Below are 20,752 nucleotides of genomic sequence, written 5' to 3' on the forward strand. Positions count from 1 at the left end.
CTTGCTCCACGTCTGCTATAACACAATTTTAAGAGGAATTTCAGGTGCAACGGAAGGCCATGCAGATCTTGCTCCACGTCTGCTATAACACGATTTCAAGAGGGATTTCAGCTGCAACGGAAGGCCATGCAGGTCTTGCTCCACGTCTGCTATCACAGTTTTAATAGGGATTTCAGGTGCAACGGAAGGAGAAGCAGGTCTTGCTCCACGTCTGCCATTGCACAATTCGAGAAAAAAAGGATAAATTTGTGGTGAAGACAATCAAAACATATCTATAGACATATGCCATTCTAACCAACTCGTGGAGTCCGTATACACTTCAACGTAATCGCTTAGAATCATTGGTTTTATAGTTTTATTGGTACCAACAAATTTCCTTCAGGAAAATCCTTATAGAAAAAAACAACCTTTGTAATATTATGTTTACTTTACATAGCAAAATAAATTTATTTAGAAACACTCAGACACATATACATGTATAACATGAGATAATAAACATATTCGACACAAGATATCGCTATGCAACTCTACAGAACATTATTTACATAATTATATATATGAAAGTATAATTGCAATATTCTAAATTGTTTTAAATATAACAAGATGTAAGACGTCCTTTCATTTGCTTAACACATGAATATCTACAGTAATACTTAGAGATATATATTCCTTACACAGGTGCTGCCGAAATATTACTACAGACAAATGGACAGTTCATAATAAGGAAGCTGAAATCATTTATTTTCTCTTTAAAGAGATTGAACAGATTAAAACTGTATTAATGGGATGTTTAATTTCATTTTCGATAGCAAAAGCTGCGTTTTTAAAGTTCACCTAACTAACTAATTTTACTTCTAACAACAGATTTTCTTAAACAGATATCTTAAAAATCCCTGATTTTTTTTTATTTTTCGGAAGACATATTTTTCAACAAACAATCGGCAAAATGTGCCCTTCGGCATATGAATTTTCCGTTTACACCATCACTATTTGGGTGACCGTTATTGCATATCTTTAACACTTGTGTCCATTGATATATTTCAAAGGTCTTAACTACAATCTTGCCTTTTTCCTCGTATGTGACATCACTTTGATACTGTCAGCCTTATCACATATCATGAGCAATAAGACGAGTGCTACTACTGTAGGAGGACCTGCACACCCTTTCTGGGGACCTGCAATCCTCTATAGTAATTACCATGGCGTTGTCAGTTTATATCCAATGCATTGGTTTTGAATATCATGATGGTACATTCAGCGTTATGTTTAAGAAAATTATTTGTTTTTAAGGTTGTGGTTATTGTATTAAACACATAAACCAAAAGAATAGACCACTTTTGAGTTCATCCGTCACCAGAAAAAAACTCAATTAGGACTCGCCTGTGTGACGTCATTTACCAGATAGAAGTGGTAGCCTGTATCCCTGCACTATCAACGTTAATCAAACGTCTTAGTGATCATCATTGTGCAGGATAAATTACAAATAATTTTTGTTTTGAAAGTACTTCATCACAATTCCCTAATGACAGCAGTGCTGATTATCGATTATGAAAATTTTGTTTGCCGAATAAATCGTGCAATATCGTATTATAATTTTCAAACCACGCGCTCAACATTGAAATAGAAATGAAGATGCCCCTAAACGCACGATTGATGTTCACTAAAACCAGAGTTTTTGACGGAAATGCATCAAACTCGAAAGATGTCTTACAGAGCTATTAATATCTAGGATTGTAATTATATGAGATCGTGAACAGTTTTATATTTCATTTATGGGAGCGTTTTAAAAAAGTCTTTTTAAAGTACGTGCTCCGACTAAACTAATATCTTTCAAGTCGTCTTCGGGGTCTTCTTTTTCTTTTATTTTTATTCCTGAAAATAAATGAAAGAAGATTACATACAAGATAAGACACAACATTAAGATTTTTCATCTCGAATACATAACTTGTTTACAATTCTTTGTTTTTTGTTGCATCGTGAAATTCAGTATGCAATGACAGTCATTAAGGTGTTATACCACCAAATCATGGTACGTCACATCCGGTTGCATACGAACGTAGGTCTAAAAAAAATATTCCCTTGAATTTGACCATTGTAGGTATTTAATCCTACATTTTATTGCAGTAAAACTATTTCTGTGTCATAAACATATGTCTTGGGTATTTCAAAACACCATTATTTTTTGTTTGTGATTTCTATAGAAAATTTTGTATTCTTGAGGTTACATGGTGACTAAACCTTGTACACAGATAGAATAAGGGGAGAAATTTGATTGGTTTACTTCCAATGATTGGTTATTCTCTTATATGCAATGAAATGTTATGTTAAACTTTTTCTATAGAACTGGACAGGATAAAACTTTACTCATGCCAAGTATTTCTTTATTTGAAACAAAGATAAATTCTGCACAATTTTTTGAAAAGTACAAATTTAACAAAGACTAATAGGGGAAAATCAATGGTGGTATTACACTTATATGGGAAGCTGTACATGCACCTATGGCTTTGTGAGGTATCTCATGTGTTAAAATTTCTTGCTATTTAAGTGAAATAATACAAAAAATGAAATATTCTGAGTGGATTGAGTCTCCAAAACACATTTTATGAGAAAATTGTCTTGAAATAGGACTGTACCATGAATATTCAGTTGACAGAACAAGCCATACTAAGTGCATATATTTATTTTTTTGGAGGGGGTGGGCTTTTTTTCCTTATTTCTTATATTTTGCTTTGATATAAAAAATTGTCCTAGGTAATACTTAAATAAATATATAGTTATAAGTAGATGAAACTATTTTTAATGTTGTAACGACAAGTTATTCACTAAAAGAGAAGCCTTTTATGTCCCTCTTTGGAACGCGTCGTAAATTTAATTTTTACGTAAGGACTTATTGAAACCTCCATGGAGACAGTAAACTTTTATATGGATTGTTCATTCTTCTAAAATGCTTCAATTACTCATTTATTATAACATTTCTACCATAAATGAGTGAAAGTTACCCCATTATTTTTATTTATTGGCCTGAAAAGTTGAAATTTTGAGGAAATAAGAGGTATAAATTGACACAAAGAGACCTTATAAAGAAGACAAAGAGGTTTTTAGTGGTATTTTGTCTTCCTAAAATCATCTTGTGTATCATTTTTAACTGTTTATAGGCAGGTAAGATAGATATTTGATCATTTATTGGTCCACACTCTATTATATCTTGATCAGCTTGGTTTGGATTTGTCGAAGAAATTTTGCTCGAATCGCTGTAGATGTCGTCTTTCAATATACTAGATTTTTCTCAAACTATTAAACTGATTATGACAAAACTTGACAGAAATGCTTGAAATAACCAGTATTACAAAGGCAAAAAGTCACATTCAGTTCATTGAACAAAAAGGTCTTCTTTAGGTTTAATACCACCAAATCATGGTACGTCACATCCAGTTGCATACGAAAGTAGGTCTAAAAAATATTCCCTAGAATTTTACCATTGTAGGTAATTAATCCTACATTTTATTGCAATAAAACTATTTCTGTGTCATAAACATATGTCTTGGGTATTTCAAAACACCATTATTTTTTGTTTGTGATTTCTATAGAAAATTTTGTATTCTTGAGGTTACATGGTGAGTAAACCTTGTACACAGATAGAATAAGGGGAGAAATTTGATTGGTTAACTTCCAATGATGGTTATTCTCTTATATGCAATGAAATATTATGTGAAACTTTTTCTATAGAACTGGACAGGATAAAACTGTACTCATGCCAAGTATTTCTTTATTTGAAACAAAGATAAATTCTGCACAATTTTTTGAAAAGTACAAATTTAACAAAGACTAATAGGGGAAATCAATGGTGGTATTACACCTTAAGAGGTAGTTGTGTGATGTCTACAAACGGAACAGGCTGAATTATGATTCGTCCCGTTTATTAATTCAATTCTTTCGATATTGCTTTTCTGTGGGAATTGCTAGTACCAAGTCTGTGAATCGATAGCAATTTTCTTTAAATACTAGGTATTTAGTGTGATATGAACATCGGTACTAAAAGTATACTTAAACTTAAACTTTTACACTAGTCATTTTGATGCCCTTTATAGCTTGTTGTTCGGTGTGAGCCAAATCTCTGTGTTGAAACCCGTACTTTGATATATAATGGTTTATTTTTACAAGTTATGACTTGGATGGAGAGTTGTCTCATTGGCGCTCATACCACATATTTGATCGCTTTAGAGTTTTTAAAGGATGCTGGATTATTTAATAGTTCTACTTACTGTTTGGATGATTTGCAAGAACACTTCGAAGTGTATAGTGTGTGAATAACAACAAACAATGTAATTGACACGACGAACATCAATGGAACAAACCAGGCCATATTTGGAGCATACGAAAAGAACGTCATGTACTGTATTTCATTTTGTGTTGAAGTTGTAGGTTCATATGGAACAGGAAGCATAATATAAACTGCAGCTGTATCTTGGTTTCCACCAGAATCCACAGCATGAACTGTGAAATTTAAGACTGAACCTTCAGCATAACTAGTTAGACTTTGGCTAAGTTTTATTGAACCGTTATCGTCAATTTCAAACAAAGCATTGCTTACGCCTTCCTGTGTAAGGTGATAATGGACATCGCCTGCAAAATATTTTACATTGTGTAGTTAATGTGTCATATCATTTAACATAAAATAGTACTTATAAAACAATACATTTTTGTACTTCATTCCCAAACTGAAATGTGTTCTAGCAAAGCATATGGATACAGGATTCTAAAGAAAAATATGTTGTTAGTTGTTCATAATCAATATAAGTCTGTTAAATACAAATATGATCATCAATGCATTCATCCATATTTTTTTAATTTAACAAATGATTTTGTATTTATCCTTCTGATTTATTTCATTGCTTGGTATCACGGCCCGCTATAATGTTGTTCATTGACAATTCCCACAAACGGAACTTCAGTGTATTTTTGATTATTTTACAAAAACAAACAATCCTGTTGAATATACTAGTTGTAAGATATAACTACTTTGTACAATATATGAATATTCACACCAAATTAGAAAGTAATACGACCAGTATATTTTATTGGAAAATTGATGAAAATCAAGATAATTCCAGCGTAGGCATCTACATTATGTGTTCAGTATTTTGGTAAACACATAGGTTCTACCTTGTAGAGGAGTTTTCACAGACATAACGCGATCTTGGAAATTTTTTAACAAACTAATAATTTCAAATGGTATCACAACTAAGTGCATGTTTTCAACAATATACAATCTTTGAATGAATAAGAAACCACGCTGACACGTGCATTGGGTAAAAACGAAATCATAATATATGAACCGACGTTAAGTGTGACCCTAACTTGTCAGGACGTTTTTAGCGTGCAAAATACGCAAACACAACCCGATAAATCGATTTTTCGGTTTTCTACACAATGAAATTGTGAAATATCAGCTGATCGACACGATATAAAGAATTATTAGCTCTTTCGCCGTGCTTACACGTTAAAAAATATTTATATTGTGACTATCAGCTGATATTTTACGATATCAGTATGTAGACAATCTAATAATCGCTATTTAAAGTGTGCTTGTGATAAATACGATATATATGGGACCTTTGAATTTAAATACACTGTGTAGCGAATTCATCTAACAGACTATCTGAACATGTGGCATTTAAACTAGTGGCCTATCAAATTGATCAAGTCTTCAATCTAATGAGCCTACTTCTATTGGTCTATACAAACACAAATGCCAACTACAACACCATCTAATAAGTTTTTAATGTGTTTACTGCATTTACTACGATCGTTCATTATTAATTTCTTCCGTCTTTAGGCGAAACGTTTTAGATTTTTCTTTAACTTCTTTAACAGTGGGTTGTTTTCATAATAAAAGGTCTTACCAACACTACTAAGGGTGTATTGAAATAAACCAGTTCCAAATGAAATATACATCGTCTCCACATGAAACTTTTATACACAAAGACATTTTTTAAATGTATAGGACGTAATATGAAGCTACACTATATATATTTAATGTTTATATTTGACAAAACTGTGTGTGTTGCATTGTCGTTTTGGTTTTTTATTGCACTTCAGTGTTTCTGTTATTTCGTTGTTTTCCTCTTACAGTTGATGTGTTAACCTCAGTTTTAGTTTGTAATCCGGATTGGTTTCTCTTTTCGAATTATGACTGTCAAACAGCGGTATACTACTGTTGCCTTTATAAACAAAGTTATCATATTTACTAACCATTACTTCCAATGTCAATGTCTGTTGCTTCTGTCTTACCAACAAAAGATCCAACTCCTGTGGTAATTGGTACAAAAAACGTGTATTCAAGGTGTTCAAATTTTGGTGAGTTATCATTGTCATTAAGCACAGTAATATTCACGTAGGCAGTATCTGTGTACTCGGTATCACTAATGTAAACATCACAGTTAATTTTGGATGCAGTGCCAATTTCATCTAAATCATAATTAATTGCATAAGATAAGAGTCCTGTGGTTGAATCAATGTCCAATCTTCCTGTGTCGACGCCACAGTTAAAAGAAAATGTTAGTGTATCGCCATCTTCATCTGTGTACTGGTAATATGGATTTTGTAAAACAGTTCCTGCCTAAAAAATAAAAAAGAATGGAATTAATTGCTTGTAAGTACAAGTTTATTTTAAAAAAAGGGATACAAAAGGTATTCCTCTTTTAAAATTGTGTTCATCAACTAATTGTAAAAAGTAAAATCACAAAAATATTGAACTCCGAGGAAAATTCAAATCAGAAAGTCAAGGTGTCTATTTTGCAGAAAATCGTCATTAATGGATGAACAACTAACTCTACCAATAGTTAACTGAAATATTCAGTCATGTTGACGCGTGGAAACATCTTATCCTGCTGATATTTTTTTTATTTTCATGTTCTATTAATCTGTTATAGTTTTCCAGATGATCATGATAATAGACAAGAATTCAAAAATTATGAAACATTGTCTTTAAAGGGCAATAACTTCAATAAGGAGTCGACAAACGATTTCGGTAATTCAGACTTATTTGTAGATTTCGTCTTGCTGATCAGTTGTGCTATCGTAAGTTTCTATTTATCTAACATAGGTTTAAAGATACTTGGCAAATAATGAAAAATCGTCTATTTTGCAGACTTATTTGCAGATCGTGTCTTCTTCTGATTTTTGCCAAAACAAATATTGTCTAACTATATTTATTGTCGAGATAAACGTCAAAACTGAAAAATGGTAAAATTTGTCGTTTGAAGCCAAAAACTCCCATAGAGGTCGCCTAAAAAAAAATCTCTATCTACAGCGGTTTTGAAAATAACAGACAACAACTTTTAGTTTACCTCTTTGTTCTTAGCCATGTTTGATATTGAACATATTTTTTTAAACAAGATACCCCATTGTGGATTGTAACTAAGTTGAGTCAAATTTGGCTTAATGGTTTTAGAGGTAGATGATATTCGTGAAACTGAAATGACGACAACAGAACCTTGTGATGAAAAAGTTCACACTGGACGTTCGGGCATATTGAGCTGTTAAAAAAAGAGAGGATAAGAAACAACAAAAATGATACAAAGACTTCAATGAGCTTATGTTTAAATTAAAATCAGTGAATACACTTTGGATCTTACAATATTCTCTATGTCTGTGAATTGATAATTTTTCTTTGTAAATGTTGGAGGTTCATTCACATTCTGTATGTTCAAAGTTATATTTGTAGAATCTTCCAACAGAGAATCTGAACCAGAAATCATCAACAGGAATGTTTTGTACGGAATAATCTCATAATCAATATTAGCCAGCGATGTAATTAAACCAGCTGAAAAAAAGCATTTTAAATAAATGGAAATAGTATTGTATAACGGTGACTTCGGAGTTCACGATTTCAGTACTATTCTTTATTAACTATATTGAATATACTATAATTTCTTCAACGTAATGGTATTTTCACAGCAGTGTCTGAATATGATTTTGTATATCAATATTGATATTAAAATGGTTGGACTAAACAACAATTGGAGTGCCAATTCAGACTAAATAGATCAAATATTGTTTTTATATCGTTGTCTCTGATTGTATTTTTTCTTTGTCTCATATGTAAACTATAATATTTTTGTATATTTACAGAAATAAACCCATCAAATATTTTTGAAGAAATATTCATAGTCAATAGAAGTAAGGTTAAATCACACGTTGACTTACTAGCGTACAATAAATGAATAATCCAAATGCTGATTTATTTCTTTATTAGTTGGTAAATAAATTTTGTATTATAAGATATTGAACATTGTGTATACGACAAAGGCATATTCTGTAAAGAAAACATCTATATAATCCATGAAAAAAAAGTTGAAAAAATGTCATACTATCATTTTCAGTTAATGTTAAAAAAAAAAAAAAAAGGGAGTATTTATTTGCACATGTGCGGAACTACTGGTTTAAAAGATCTAAATATTTGACTACATATTATATATACTTCATTTTCACTTTAAATAATGATAAGTAGATAAAACATACATGACGAGTCAACTTGGAAATAAACAGCACCCTCTGGTGGCGAGTATGACACAGAAAATGTATGAACATCTGACACATCAGCATCTGTTAGTACTGGTTGAAATATTGTTGAACCAATACTTATTCCTTCCAATATAGTTACAGTGTGCGAAGGAGTTAGAAATTCTGGAGGACTGTTGATTTCTGGAAAAAGGCATTAAATTTGATGAATCAATATAATATTGATTACTCTACAATGCAAAATTTCAATCAGTATATGCTGTTTTAGAAATTATAGATTAAAGTAGTATATGCCGTGATAAACGTTTGATTATCGTGTAAGGGCCGACACACTGAGATCACGGGAGAACTATCAATATTTTTTTCTCAGATATGACAATGCCATTCCAACGTTTTTCTTGCACCACATTCAGTTTGCAATACTTAATAGTGCGTTTTTTTGGAACGGTGTAAACATAGCATCTATACACTTTTATATTGGGTAATAAATGTCAGGTTCCCATGAATAATATGACAATTAGTACTTTCTCGGGGTTTTTTTATGTAGCTTAGACCGTTTCTTTCCAATTTGAATGGTTTTGCACTAGTTACTTAGGGGCCCTTTATAACTTGTTGTTCGGTGTGAGAGAAGGCTCCGTGTTGAAGGCCGTACATTGACCTATAACCTATATTTACTTTTATAAATTGTTATATGGATGGAGAGTTGTCCAATTAGCACTCATACCACATATTCCTATATCTATTGCAATCATAGATCTCATCCTTGCACTAACATGTTTGATTCGAACACAATACAATAATTTGTGCACAAAACATTTTTAAAGTGATAAAAGTGTTACAATTGCTAGAATAAATCTTATTATAATCACGCACCTGTGATCCGTACTGATAGCGTTTTACTATCAATCTCATTCCTCCCATCTGACACACTGATGTAAAGCTCATATCCAGATACTAACTCAGCTGCTATTGAACGACTAAGTGATATTTCACCAGCTGTACAGAGTAAAAAATATAACATATGTCATTTGTTTAAGAACAATTACACTTAAAAGGTCATAAACTATCTCATTTAAAGTCAGAAAAAAACCTTGAAATAAGTACTTCTGTATTACTAATTATGTTTGTTGTTCATTTGGGTAAGCAAGAATCATTGTATATTGGTCAATGCAATTAATGATACACTCTCTAGATATGTATTGTCTTGTCATTCTTTGGTGAATTTATATATTTTATATGTCAGCTTTTTAGTCAAAATAAAAGAAATGTTTTGCGATATATTATAAATATATCTAAAAAAGAAAAATGTTTCATAACAATTGGTAAAAACATCTAACACAAATTGTAAATATACTCACTATTTTGGTTTATCAGAAAGGGTGCTGTCAAACTACTACTAGTCATGGTATATTGTAAGTTGTCATTTTCTGGATCTGTACTTTGTACAGTAAATATAACCTGACCAATTGTCGTAGTTTTTGCCGATACGGTAGTTTTATCTGTAGATATATGATTAATTCAACATATTTATAAATATTAGTTATCTAAATCTAACCCATTCCAAAATATTTCTGGTCTCAAACTTCTAAGAAACACCGACATATGTAGGATATTTTGCAAATTTGAAACTGACCAGTAAATTACACAAGCATTAATTATATCGTGAAAACCATGTTACAATTATATACAAATAATCATAGTTAACATAAACATATTTTTTCTATTTATCTATATTTACCTTGGATATTAGTAAAATATGGTGGCATGTCACGCAGAATGTATATGTAAAACTCAGATGAATCATTTCTTTGCTGATCAGCACACACGATTTCCAATGTATACTGCCTTTGGGTGTCAAATACAAAACCTTGATTCCCTCGAACATATATCTCAGTTTCTGTGTTGAAAAAGGTAATTATATTATAATTGTTCAGTAGTTTTATATAAGATTAGCTAAAACTGTATTTTACATACATGTGGTAGATAACAAACGTGCGTTGATACCGATTTTAACAGCATGAAAATGATAATAATATAAACCTTTACCACGTTAGACCAAACGAAACATTTTTTTGCAAGTCAAATTACTTAAAATCGACGGTTTCAGTATCATTTATATCAATGTGTACATTGTAGACGCTTTTAATCTATCATTATCTACATTGAATGAATGTACAAAGTCATGAAAATGACAATTGTTTTCGATTCGTTTTATGTGTTTTATCATTTGATATTGATTGTGCCATTTGACTTTCCGTTTTGAATTTTCCTCGGAGTTCAGTATTTCCGATATGTTACTTTTTATGTATTGTCAAACTAAGCTTACGAAATTTATGATATTCGATAAATGTAAACATAATCTTGCATTTATTTCACAAACCTTATGAAATATTTTAGTCGATTTAAATTGACAATGGTGTAAGAGACTGGACTGCTTACTTCAGCCATCCTATTTTTATACATTTTTTTATAATTTACAAGTGAAATGACGAGGACAAATAATACAACTTGAAGCTCAAAGAGTGAATTATCATTCGAATAGCTACCATACTGATTCGATCCAATTTGCAAATAAAACATTGTAGTGGCTGTTGTCAAAGTGCATGTTACTGTGTCATTGGTCGGGTCTGTAACAGATACGGTATACAATAGACTTTCTGCAGTTATGCTCTCTAGAATCTCACAGCTCATTGGTAGGTTTACAATTGTTGGCGGCTGAAAAACAGCAACACGAAATACAACTTAACGAAATTATATTTATTTTTAATAAACCAACGAAACAGTTTATATTGTTTAAAGTAAAGGTACTATACATTGTAGACAATACAGGGAAAGTCTAATATTGTTACTTTTAAATAAAAAATACTCTAAACGAATACATGATTTTATAGTGAGGAAAGTTGGTCATTTATACTATAAATCTTTATTTACAGCTTTTGAATGGTGTAAACTTCCCAAAATAAACGTGTGTGATGTAATGTTGTATGTCATATGGTTCAATGGTAGGAGGTGTATGGTTCAATGGTAGGAGGTGTATGGTGCTATGGTTTGTTGTGTATGGTGTAAGGGGGGTCGTGTAACGTGCGATTGGGAATGGTGTGAACGAATGATGGACGCCATTTAAAACTATGCAAAATATTGAAAAGAACTGATTGTTTATTTTGTCTTCAAATAAAATAAATAATTGTGTAGTCGCACATTTTCTGTCAAATTAAATTGCATTATGGTGTAATATTTAAGGTGTATAGTGCAAATGTGTAACGTGCATGGTGTAATGGCACAGGATGTATCGTGTAATGGAGTATGGTGAATGATGTAATGAAGTAGGGTGTTAGTGTGAAGCTTACATCATTTAAGGAAATGCATTTTATTGTCCTCATGTTGAACTATATTGACTGTCAAAACATCAGTATACTACTGGTGCCATTATTTACCTCATTTTGAATGATATTGACTGTCAGGACGTCAGCGACATTTCTACGGTGATCAGCACATTCTATATCAAGTGTATAAGACGGTGTTGTGTCATAGTTTAGAGCCGTTCCTCCCTTTAGAAATACTCCGTATTCATCTATAAATTATAAGACTTAAAGGTACATCTATTTTATAATCTGTCATTATAAATAAGAAAGCGTGGTATAAGTGCCAATTGTATAGCTCTCTATCCAAGTTGCAATATATATTAACAGTTACCAATCAAAGGTCAGAGTACGACCTTCAACGGTTGATTTCTTATAATGTGAATTGTACCATTTTCACTGCACACTCTTATGGTCATTTCTGGAATGCTACAAGTCAAAATAATTCAAAATCCAAAATTGTATGCAAACATTGGATAAATTGACTTAAATTACTTCAAACGATTAAAGGTATTTAATTTGGTATCTGTGTGTTTATCCATCCGAAAAAGAAAGGGCTCTTCAATACTAAATACCTACCATTGTGCATAAATTGTTCCAATTGCCTTTTGTATGATAGAAGATAAACATTGTAACTTGCTTCAATTAACTTATTTCACTAAACAGATAAACATCTTTCAAATTAAAGGATTAAACATTAGCTTCTTACACAGAAGCAATAAAGGATAATTTGAAGAAGAAAAAACAAATGGACAATGCAAAGACAATTTGAGCATGCCATTTACTAACAACTGATAAAACCAGAAAATACTTATTGCGAAGCCAAATTATAATGTTGACACATCCATAACGGTCGAATTATGAAAATTTGAATGCCCAAATAAGAGTCAAAGTTGTAGAGCAATGGAGACTAACAATTCAGAACGTTTCTACCTAAAATACCTCAAGTATTCTTCACATCATACAGATGTGTATTCTCAAAGAAAGCTTGGTACCAAAGTACATGAAGCTTCTTTTACAGTTTGTAGAAAAATACGACGAAAAGTAAATTAGTTAAATAATAGAAATTAACAAGTAAAACCCCTTCATAGGCTTAGAACACATGTAATTTATTTTGAACTCGACTCGATGTTTGCCTTTCCAACCAAGTATTACGGTATTTATTACACATAATGCTACTACTTTTAAATATTGACAACAGAAAAAAATGATAATAGTGTATAAAGAACTACTAACCTAAGGCAGGTGGTAATTTACTTAATTCAAATAAAGCATTGTTTGAGTTTAATGTACAAGTGATGATATCGGCAGCGTTAACGTCCGTTACATTCAGGTTATGTATCAAAGTCCTGGTACTGAGATCCTCCGATATGCTTTCTGTATTTGGTAAACTGTTTATTATTGGTGGCTACAAAAGATAAATGTTTTTTGTGGTTGTAGGTTGCGACAACATTAAAACACTTGTACCATAACTAATAATGATTCTCATTCATAAAAAATGACACACAAAGAATAAATTATGACTGGAATGTGTCTCATTAAAATACAGATTTTTGAATAAATGTTAATTCTAATAACATTTATGCAAATTTTGATAAATGTTATTAGGATTAACATTTATGCAAATTTTGATAAATATAATTCCAAAGTAGGGATACGACTAGTCCAGATCAACTTTCTACATATAAAGCAAATGCTTGGGCAGTGATGATTTGTGAAATCAATTCTGAGTAAATCATATATTCTCACTTCATTTAGTCTTAATTACAAATGTGTGTTCAGTCTTGGGAGTCTGACTTTTTAGGCACTTAAGTGAAATATACACTGTGGGGATATTTCCTAATTGTTGGGAAGAAAGTATAAAAAGGCTGTTTTTTATTGTGGCCATTTGTTGGTGGTTTTAAGACAATTGGTTTGCTGTCTCTGACGTATAATCCATATCCCCTGTTATTCATATGTCACAGTTGTTTTTCTTTAAACAAATAAAATAAACGTACAGTGTTTCGTATCAAATTAACAGTAAATGTACCAGTATCACTTCGTCTGTTGTCGCTACATTCTATCGTCAGCGAGTAAGAAGATGTGGTGTCATAATCCATTGTTGTTCCTCCTGTCAGGTAGATTCCATATGCTGTGTAAAATATTGCAATAAGTAAAATAACAAAAAATATCGAAGTCTGCAGAAAAAAAAATCTGTCTGGTTTCTCCATATATAGCAGTTACAAATATGAAAAGTAAACTAAACTACCCGCAAACGTGTTCCACTTTCCCCACATTTGTACTCTTTTGAAATGGATGAACCGGAAACGAGCAAGTGTCTTTTTACTTTATTTCGGCTTTTATGTGAACATGTTTAACCCCGCCGCATTTTTGCGCCTGTCCAAAGTCAGGAGCCTCTGGTCTTTGTTAGTCTTGTATGATTTTAATTTTAGTTTCTTGTGTACAATTTGGAAATTAGTATGGCGTTCATTATCACTGAACTAGTATATATTTGTTTAGGGGCCAGCTGAAGGACACCTCCGGGTGAGGGAATTTCTCGTTACATTGAAGACCTGTTGGTGACCTTCCGCTGTTGTTTTTTCTATGGTCGGGTTGTTGTCTCTTTGATACATTCCCCATTTTCATTCTCAATTTTATAGGTATACGAAAAATATGAAAAATATGGCAAATCCTATATCAAAAGTTCAATTTTCACAGTAAGCTTGGTAAGTTACATACCCGTGTTAGCAGGAGCAATAAGAGAAACATCAAATATAGCACTAGTGGGATTCAGAGTACACGTTATTGTGTCACTCTCTGTATCTGTTACAGTTAGTGTGTGTAGCAAGGTGTTTGTGTTGGCATCCTCAATAATGCTTGTTGAATCGGGTAAGTTTTGTATAACTGGTGGCTACAAAATAGTAAGTAGCTCGTCATTAATACCAGGCTTAAAATTTGTGTTCACCACAAACATATTTCATCTGCAAATGTCTCATTAAGGAAACTCAAATCATAAAAGTAAAAAATTCATTCAAAGTTCGAAGTTGCAGAGCATTGAGGACTTTAAATTTGGAAAGGCTTTCAGAAATGCAGTCATAGTTTAACGATCCATAGTTGTATGCAAACATGGGTTTTGCCTCTGCTCATATTTTACGCATAAAATTTTCACCGATAATACAAATATTTCTCCTTGTTTTAACTTATTGTTTTCTAATGTTAGATACACAATAGATTTCAACTATTTAGGTTTAAGCTTGACTGACTCGAAGTTATTTTCGAAATTACTTTACGATGCATCACATTGATTCCGGTATCTTATTCTATAAAAATGTGTTCCGACCAATCTCCTTTTAATTTATATTTAACTAAAGCAACTACTGTTAGTGTTCAGTTTTTGAACTGACTGCTGTTCATATTATCATTATCATTTTCCTTCATTATCATTTTATCCAAATAAAATACCAAAATGCAAACAGTTTGCCAAAACGAAATTGACACTTTTTTCTTCTCAGCCATATTAACTTAATGATTTCCATATGTGAAACAACAGCAGCTTATTTGTAGAAAAGGATTTTCATCATTCTCTTTTCTATTTTTTAAAAACGTACAATATTTCGTATCAAATTGACCGCGTAGGTACCAGTATCACTTCGTCTGTTGTCACTACATTCAACCGTCAGCGAGTAAGAAGACGTGGTGTCGTAATCCAATGTTGTTCCTCCTATCAGGTAGATTCCATATGCTGTGTAAAAAGTAAAATCACTTAAATAGTGTATTTGATGAAAAATTTAAACGGAAAGTACCTAATCAAATGGCAAAACCAAAAGCTCAAACATATCAAACGAATAAATACCAACTGTCATATTCCTGACTTAGCACACACATTTTCTTATGTGGAAAATAAAGGCAACAGTAGTATACCGCTGTTCAAAACTCATAAATCCATGGACAAAAAACAAAATTGGGGTAACAAACTAAAACAAAGGGAAACACATTAAATATAAGAAGAGAACAACGACACAACACCGAAACGCAACACACACAGAAACGGACCAAGCATCAGACAAAACACCACGAGAATAACAATTATAACATCAAAACCGAATACATGAATTTGGGATAGACAAGTACCGTGCCACGTCTTATCTCAATATCTCAAAAATAAGAGAAAACACAAACGACTCAACGTTAAAATGCAACACACACAGAAACGAACAATAATATAACAATGGCCATCTTCCTGACTTGGTACAGGACACTTTTAAAGGGGAATAAAAGTGGTGGGTTGAACCTGGTTTTATGGCATGCCAAACCTCGCACTGTAATGGCAAAGTTAAATATAACATTGAAATGACAACATAATATTACAGGAATACAATGCAAATAAATAGGAAAACATATTAGACAAAGAAAAACATGATTAATAGATAACAAAAAGCATCAGGTTTAAAATTCAATACGCCAAAAACGCGCCTTGTCCACACAAGACTCACCAGTGACGCCCAGATATAAAAGATCGAAAGTGAAAAAAGTACAAAGTTGTACAGCACTGAAGATCAAAAGTTGAAAAGGTTTTGCCAAATACGGCATTGTTTTTATGCCCGGGATAAGAACATTCTTATTATATAAAACAATTCATGCTATTGCAAACAGTAAATTTTATCAAATAAATATGAAAGAGATATACATAAAGAAACTGAAGTATTAACTAATTACAGAAAACTAAACCCGAATACATAACGCCCAGATATAAAAGATCGAAAGTGAAAAAGGTACAAAGTTGTACAGCACTGAAGATCAAAAGTTGAAAAGGTTTTGCCATATACGGCATTGTTTTTATGAACGGGATAAGAACATCCTCATTATATAGAACACTTAATGCTATTGCAAACATTTAATTTTAACAAATGAATATGAAAGAGAACATAATGAAACTGAAGTATTAACTAATTACAGAAAATGACCGATTGAGCCTGCTTTTATAGCGCTAAACCTCTCAGATTCCATTATATTGGCAACGATGCGTTAAATATTGAAGTCAAATTAGTACATCCATGGCTAACAGAATGGATTTACAATTAATACTGTTTGAAAATGATTGAAATGTTCAGTACAAGTGGTTTTGGATATATTACTAGAAACCTCAAATTTTGGCAAACTTTGAACCGTGAACGAACTTAGATCACAAAGGAAACTAAAAAGATAATCAAATTACCCACCTGACGTATTATTATCCTCAGTGACCTGAACTCGTAGTACGCTAATTTGTTTCATAACATATAAACTGAAATCATAAAGTCACCTTTACTTTCTCAGGGGGCTGGTACATTAATTGTATACATATGATTTAATTAGTATTTTCCTGTGCTATAAACGCTCCAGGTTTTTTAGATTTTGGGAATTTGAGCGTTCCTGCAGTAAATGTAGTAAAGGGCTTCGGATGAACCACATATATTTTCATTTTACATTCAGGGAGATTTAATAGAAAAAATATGGTTAAAAACTCCTTTTAAATTACAAACCAGTGTTAGCAGGAGCAATAAGTGAAACATCAAATATAGCACTAGTGGGATTCAGAGTACACGTTATCGTGTCACTCTCTGCATCTGTTACAGTTAGTGTGTGTAGCAAGGTGTTTGTGTTGGCATCCTCTGAAAAGCTTGTAGTATCAGGTAAACTTTGAATTACTGGTGGCTGCAAAATAAATTAGTGTATATTTTTATTAACTATGCATAGTTTTATTTTTTATATTGATGACCGTTTACATAAAACTACCAGTTCAAAGATAACAGAGATGTTTATTGATTTGTTTGAAGTTACTTTTCTTAAATCAATCTGAATTTCAATGAAACTGTCAAGAAATAAGTAGTGTTTGATTGCAACTTTATATTTATTAACTTACTACATAAATAGAAACAAAACAAAAAATAACATTGTCTATAACATTTCAAACATGCATTGCAGGATTCAAGACTGAAGGCTTTAACGGATTTGATAATTTTCTTTTTAAGTCCCATTTGATCTGTGAAAAACTATGTGTCCATTGAAATAGGAATCATTGTTTGGTTTAAGTTTAAAGTAAAAAAAAACATAAACAACTTGTGTAAAATTGTCCTTAAACGGCATTAACTTCTTAAGGGGTCAATTGACAATGTTTGGTCATTCAAACTGTTTTGTTGATCTTACTTTGCTTAACATTTTTGCTGTTTACAATTAATATCTCCCTTTTATAGTATTGAAGATAATAACCAAAAACTACAAAATTTCCGTAAAATAACCAATGTAGTGACAGCAACAATATGTTGTTCGATTCGTCTGAAAATTTAAGGGCTGATGGATCTTGACCAATTAAACAAATGTACCCCCTGTCAGATTTGCTCTAAAAGCTTTAGTTTTTGAGATATCATTTTAAAAATGGGTTTGATCCCTATGTTCAATTTTTAGGCATGGCGGCCATGTTTGTCGATGGATCAACACTTCGGATACAATTTTAAAGTACATTCAGTTAACGTTTGAAGTAGTTTCAGATGAGAAGATTTTTAAATGTTAGCAAACTTGATGAACAAATTGTGTAAAATTGTCTTTAAAGGGCCATAACTCCTTAAGGGGTCAAACTTTTTTGGAGATCTTTCTTTGCTTAAAATTAATGCTATTTACAGTTTATATCTATCTATAATAATATTCAAGATAAAATTTTCTTTAAACTACCAATCTAGTGGCAGCAACACAACAATGGATTGTTCTATATGTCTGAACATTTCAGGCCTGATAGATCTTGACCAATTGAACAATTTTACCCACGTTAGATTTGCTCTAAAAGCTTTAGTTTTTGAGATATAAGCCAAAAACTGCATTTGACCCCCATAATCCATTTTAATTCATGGCGGCCATGTTTGTCGACGGATCAAAACTTCGGATACTAATTATAAATTAAATACTCTTAGGAATATTTAGTTAAAGTTTGAAGGTATTTGGCCTAGTAGTTTCAGAGGAGACGATTTTTTAAATAGTTTACGACGACGATAGACGACGACGAACGCCTAGTGATGGCATAAACTCACATAGAGACCTACGGGCCACGGTGAGCTAAAAAGTTAATACATCACCTGATTTCTTATTAAATTAATGGTCAATGCCCCATCCACTGTGTCATCTCCATCGCTACATCTCACAGTTACTGTATGGGTTGATGTCGTGTCGTAATCAAGGGTTATTCCAGCGTTTAAATAAACTCCAAAGTCTTAAAAAGAAATGCAATCATATTAAGTCTCTAAGCCTACTATATTTTTTTTAAAATAAAGCCATTCAAAGGACTATAACAGATGATTAGATATACTTTGAAACTTATGGACAAACAAATTCAAATAGCAGAACTAACTTAGACTCTCAGTCGCAGATGTCTGGAAGTCAATAAACTCATCATAGATACCATGACTAAATTTTGTATATACACCAGACAGGCATTTCGTCTACAAAAGACTCATTAGTGATGCTTGAATCCAAAAAAGTTAAAAGGGCCAAATACAGTACGAAGTTGAAGAGCATTGAGGACCAAAACTCATAAAAGTTTTGCCAAATACATCGACATTGTATGTTGTATTTTTGTTTTTTTATAATATGTACTATAAGATGTAAGCATTTACTTGATCCAAAAAAAAAGAGTTAATGAGTTTGAAAAAAAGTATTTGCTTGCAGTGTAAGTTCTAAACAAAAATATAGAGGCTATAGAGTCCTTTGTTTCTCACCTGGACTTTTTTGAGTAATCAGCAATGGTTACCTACCAATATTACAGACTAGAATATGTAATCGTGACTTAGAGCTCTTTTTAGTTGATATTTTTTTCTGTTTTTATTGACTTTATCTTTGATAGTTTTTTAATAAATCAAAAACAGTCAAAGGCTTTTTAGTTTTAAAAGAATTATTTTAGCTTTGTTAGTCTATTTGTAGTTTGTGTCATGCTGGTCACTTTCCCTGCTAGCAGGCTCTATTTAGTTTCCACAATTTTAGTATTACTAACTTATTTGTAGAACTTGTCTTAGATACCATTAGTAGAGGTAAATTATTCCGATGAGAAGTAAACAGCCATATTGACTAATTTGTAGATCTTATCATGCTTGTCTATTCCGCTGTATCTATTACGTATATGTTTGATCAAAATTCAAAATGAAAACAAACTGTCACTCTGGGAAAATAACGACCATTTTGTCTATCTTGAATAATTTGAAGATCATGTTCTTTTGATCGTTTAAATATAAAATTTTCTCTTCTATAATAGTTTTAAAGATACACAGAAAGGCAACAATCTTTTGTTGAATAACTATTAAGAGAGAGGTTATAACTTTCCATGATTTGAGTCATGTTTGAGTTATTTGTCGTGATGATAATTATAACACTGAAAAAGGTCTCTCTGTCTATAGTATATTTCATGATAATCGACAAAACTAGTTAAAAAAATCGTATTTTTCGACCAACAACTCAAAAAATATTAAATTCTCTCTTAACCATAATAGTTTTAAAGATAAACAGAATGGGAACAACATTTGTTAAATCACTAATTAGAGAGAGGTGATATCTTTCCATGATTTCAACTAAGTTTGACTTATTTGTCGTGCTAATCATTATAACACTGAAAATGGTCTCTCTGTCTATTGTATATTTCATGATAATCTACAAAATAAGTTAAAAATCGTCTTTTTAGGCCAATAACTCCTTAAGGAAGTAACAAAAAAAAACAGATCTTATCAACTCCAGATTTATTCTGAAATCACCTGTGGTTGATGGTATGGTTTGTGACAAATTATATATGCAGTTGATGGTGTGGTTGTAATAGACATATTTTAGCTGTACATGTGGAAGACGTTATGGTTGAAACATAGAAAGTTAACTTGATG

The 20,752-nt window shown here is 31.8% G+C and overlaps 1 protein-coding gene across 1 annotated transcript in view; it reads right to left on the reverse strand.

The window, feature by feature from the left end:
- Positions 1-464: 464 nt before the first annotated feature.
- The window catches only part of LOC134699034 (protocadherin Fat 4-like), a 34,368-nt gene continuing 14,080 nt past the window's right edge, over positions 465-20,752 (reverse strand). The window contains exons 9-24 of the mRNA XM_063560753.1: positions 18,968-19,101; positions 17,384-17,555; positions 15,470-15,603; positions 14,601-14,772; positions 13,880-14,013; positions 13,119-13,290; positions 11,958-12,094; positions 11,070-11,238; positions 10,262-10,420; positions 9,882-10,022; positions 9,397-9,519; positions 8,524-8,706; positions 7,638-7,825; positions 6,253-6,619; positions 4,263-4,623; positions 465-1,872 (exon numbers count right to left, since the gene is read on the reverse strand). Coding sequence (XP_063416823.1) covers positions 1,821-1,872; positions 4,263-4,623; positions 6,253-6,619; positions 7,638-7,825; positions 8,524-8,706; positions 9,397-9,519; positions 9,882-10,022; positions 10,262-10,420; positions 11,070-11,238; positions 11,958-12,094; positions 13,119-13,290; positions 13,880-14,013; positions 14,601-14,772; positions 15,470-15,603; positions 17,384-17,555; positions 18,968-19,101 — 2,798 coding nt within the window. The 3' untranslated portion in view covers positions 465-1,820. The remainder of the gene's footprint in view (positions 1,873-4,262; positions 4,624-6,252; positions 6,620-7,637; positions 7,826-8,523; positions 8,707-9,396; positions 9,520-9,881; positions 10,023-10,261; positions 10,421-11,069; positions 11,239-11,957; positions 12,095-13,118; positions 13,291-13,879; positions 14,014-14,600; positions 14,773-15,469; positions 15,604-17,383; positions 17,556-18,967; positions 19,102-20,752) is intronic.

This window comes from Mytilus trossulus, chromosome 1 (assembly GCF_036588685.1).
Source record: "Mytilus trossulus isolate FHL-02 chromosome 1, PNRI_Mtr1.1.1.hap1, whole genome shotgun sequence".
NCBI classification, from domain to species: domain Eukaryota; kingdom Metazoa; phylum Mollusca; class Bivalvia; order Mytilida; family Mytilidae; genus Mytilus; species Mytilus trossulus.